The sequence below is a fragment of the Contarinia nasturtii genome, unplaced genomic scaffold, assembly GCF_009176525.2.
Source record: "Contarinia nasturtii isolate CC-2019 unplaced genomic scaffold, AAFC_CNas_1.1 Cnas_scaffold_4212, whole genome shotgun sequence".
Classification (NCBI taxonomy): Eukaryota; Metazoa; Arthropoda; class Insecta; order Diptera; family Cecidomyiidae; genus Contarinia; species Contarinia nasturtii.
The window spans coordinates 1-2,650 of NW_022201507.1; the positions used below are offsets into that span (position 1 = coordinate 1).

The 2,650-nt window shown below is 32.1% G+C and overlaps 1 protein-coding gene across 1 annotated transcript; it reads left to right on the plus strand.

Moving 5' to 3' along the window:
• The first annotated feature begins 61 nt into the window (after positions 1 to 61).
• On the plus strand, positions 62 to 814 carry LOC116350510 (secreted RxLR effector protein 161-like). Its single transcript, XM_031782309.1, has one exon. It carries the CDS (start codon positions 62 to 64, stop codon positions 812 to 814), a length of 753 nt encoding a protein of 250 aa, XP_031638169.1.
• The last annotated feature ends 1,836 nt before the right edge of the window (positions 815 to 2,650 follow it).

Below are 2,650 nucleotides of genomic sequence, written 5' to 3' on the forward strand. Positions count from 1 at the left end.
AGCAAATTATATCGAAATTGATCAAATAAGATATATTAACGATATATTATTGCGTTTTAAAATGAATGATGCCAATACAATTTCAACACCAAGTGATCTAAATCAGAAACTATCAATTGCCATGATAACAGATAAAGATGAAGAAAATGCCAACATACCATACCAAGAAGCGGTAGGAAGTCTACTATATCTTGCGCAATATACACGGCCAGATATTGCATTTGCAGTCAACGATGTAAGTCGCTTCAATTCAAATTTCGGCCAAGCACACTGGACAGCAGTAAAACGAATAATGCGATACCTCAAAGGTACAATCGGCTACAAATTGAGGTATACAAAAAACAATGATGAAATACATGGTTTTGTAGATTCAGATTGGGCATCAGATATTGATAAACGCAGATCATGCACTGGATATGTGTTTAGATTCAGTGGAGGTGCGATAACGTGGAACTCTAAACGACAAAGTACCATTGCATTGTCCACAACGGAGGCGGAGTATATGGCTGCCACTGTAGCTGCTCAGGAGGCCATATGGTTAAAGCAATTTTATCAAGAATATCAGAGATGCAATCAACCAATTATGTTATTTTGTGATAACAAGGGAGCCATTGATATTGCAAAAAATGACAGCTACCGAGCACGTTCGAAACATATTGACATCAAACATCATTTCATACGTGAAAAACTGAATGAAAAGACGATAAGTTTGCAATATTTATCAACAGACCAGATGGTAGCTGATAGTTTGACAAAAGCTGTACCGAAAGAAAAAAATGACTTCTGTGCAACCGAAATGGGTTTATACAAATAACAATAGGTGTTATTGTTTATCAAAATATTTTCATTATTAATATTTTTGTTTTTTGTGTTGAAGCAAATTTTATTCAGAAAGTTGCTGATGTTTCAAAAAAAATATTATTTTGTATTAATTTCAATTTAAAGCAGTAGTTTGTTTCTTCTAATAGTATGGTCTCACGTTTCATATTAAGTCCAACGATTCATTCACTATTAATTTCATTTTCAGAACGTTTTTATAAACTCGACGGCATTCAAAATCATAATTAGAATAAAAATGAAAAAAAAAATACATATTGTAATGGCGTTCATTCGCATTATATAATATATCGACCATGATATCGGGCCCGACTGCGAAAATAATCTAAAGAAAAATGGTAATTTTTCGCCGGTTTCAAGTGGAAAATGATGACCGGTGGAATTCAAATAGTTTGTGCCGAACAGCAAAATGAAACCGAATTGTTGCCGAAACGTCACAAGTAAGCGCCAATGTATTGGTGACAGATGTGTTTTTTCCTTGGTGTTTGTATTTCGGAATTTTGATTCTACATGTATTTGTAAAATATATTGAATGCGCGTCAAGTCAATGGATACGTTTCATGCCATTTGCTTTGCATCGAGTGAATATTTGAAAAGTACTCATTTTCTGTCTGACTATTTTATTTATTAAAGAATTTTTAGTATTTTTTGTCTTCCATTAATTTGTCTCATCTTAATTTATCAATTGAAGACAATTGTTCAATTTGATTTTAAATGCGCTCTTTTCCAATGTGAAATACTTTTCATTTACTGACAGAACTTCGTGTAGCTGTAAAAAATTTTTTTGATTTAAATGTAAATTGTTCTTCGACCGCAATTCATCGATATTATTTAATTATCTTATAAATAAAAATGAATCAAGTTGTGAGTTCGACGCAAAGTTTGTTTTTAAAACAGTGTCCGATTTTAATAGTATAATTTTTTCTTCTTTCCACTACAAGATTTAGGAACGCATTTTCGAAACTCATATGCAATACAAAGCACGCGGTCTCTATTTCATGGGTGGCGGAATGACATTCAAACATGAGTAATTGATTACATTATCAAAACGTTAAGTATTTTTAAATTAACTTATTTCATTAATTCAAGGCAAAACTACTTTTACATCCCGAATAAAATGTTTCATGACATCGAAAAATGGGAAGATGTGAAAAGTACCACACAAGCTGGAATGATAGCTGAGTAAGTTTGTATCTTGAATTGCCTAAACTCAACAATACAATATCAAATCAAATTACAATTGTTCAGGGCCTGTACTGTACACACACTCAACCAATGCAAAATTATTGGCACTTGAAGACGAAACATTGGTATTTCAAAACGATGTCAATCTACATAGATTGCTACAATCTACATTGTCCAGTTGAACTTTAAACACCATCAGGTATTCTTTATTTGTTACACTACTTCTAATAAAGGAGACGATGACAACAAAAGTGATAAGGAAAAAAATCGAAGAGCAAACTTTGAAACCAATGCGAACGTGTGCATACAATTCCATGGAATAATCATAAGCGTTGAATAAAAACATTTAAAAAAATGATAACCAATTTATTTTATTTAAATGCCCAGATAAATTTATACAAAAACAAAAGTTTGCCCATCTTCACCAAAGCAATATTAAGAATTTAAGGATCTTTCTAATACAATTTTATTCTCGATATCGAAAAAAAAACATTATACGTATGTTCTTGTAGATGATAAAATAAATGGAAAAAACTCTGTTTTGGGTTACACGTGTGATTGCAAACATGGTCTACGGACATTCGGATGTTGCAGTCATATAATGGCTTTACTGTCTTATCTCGGATAC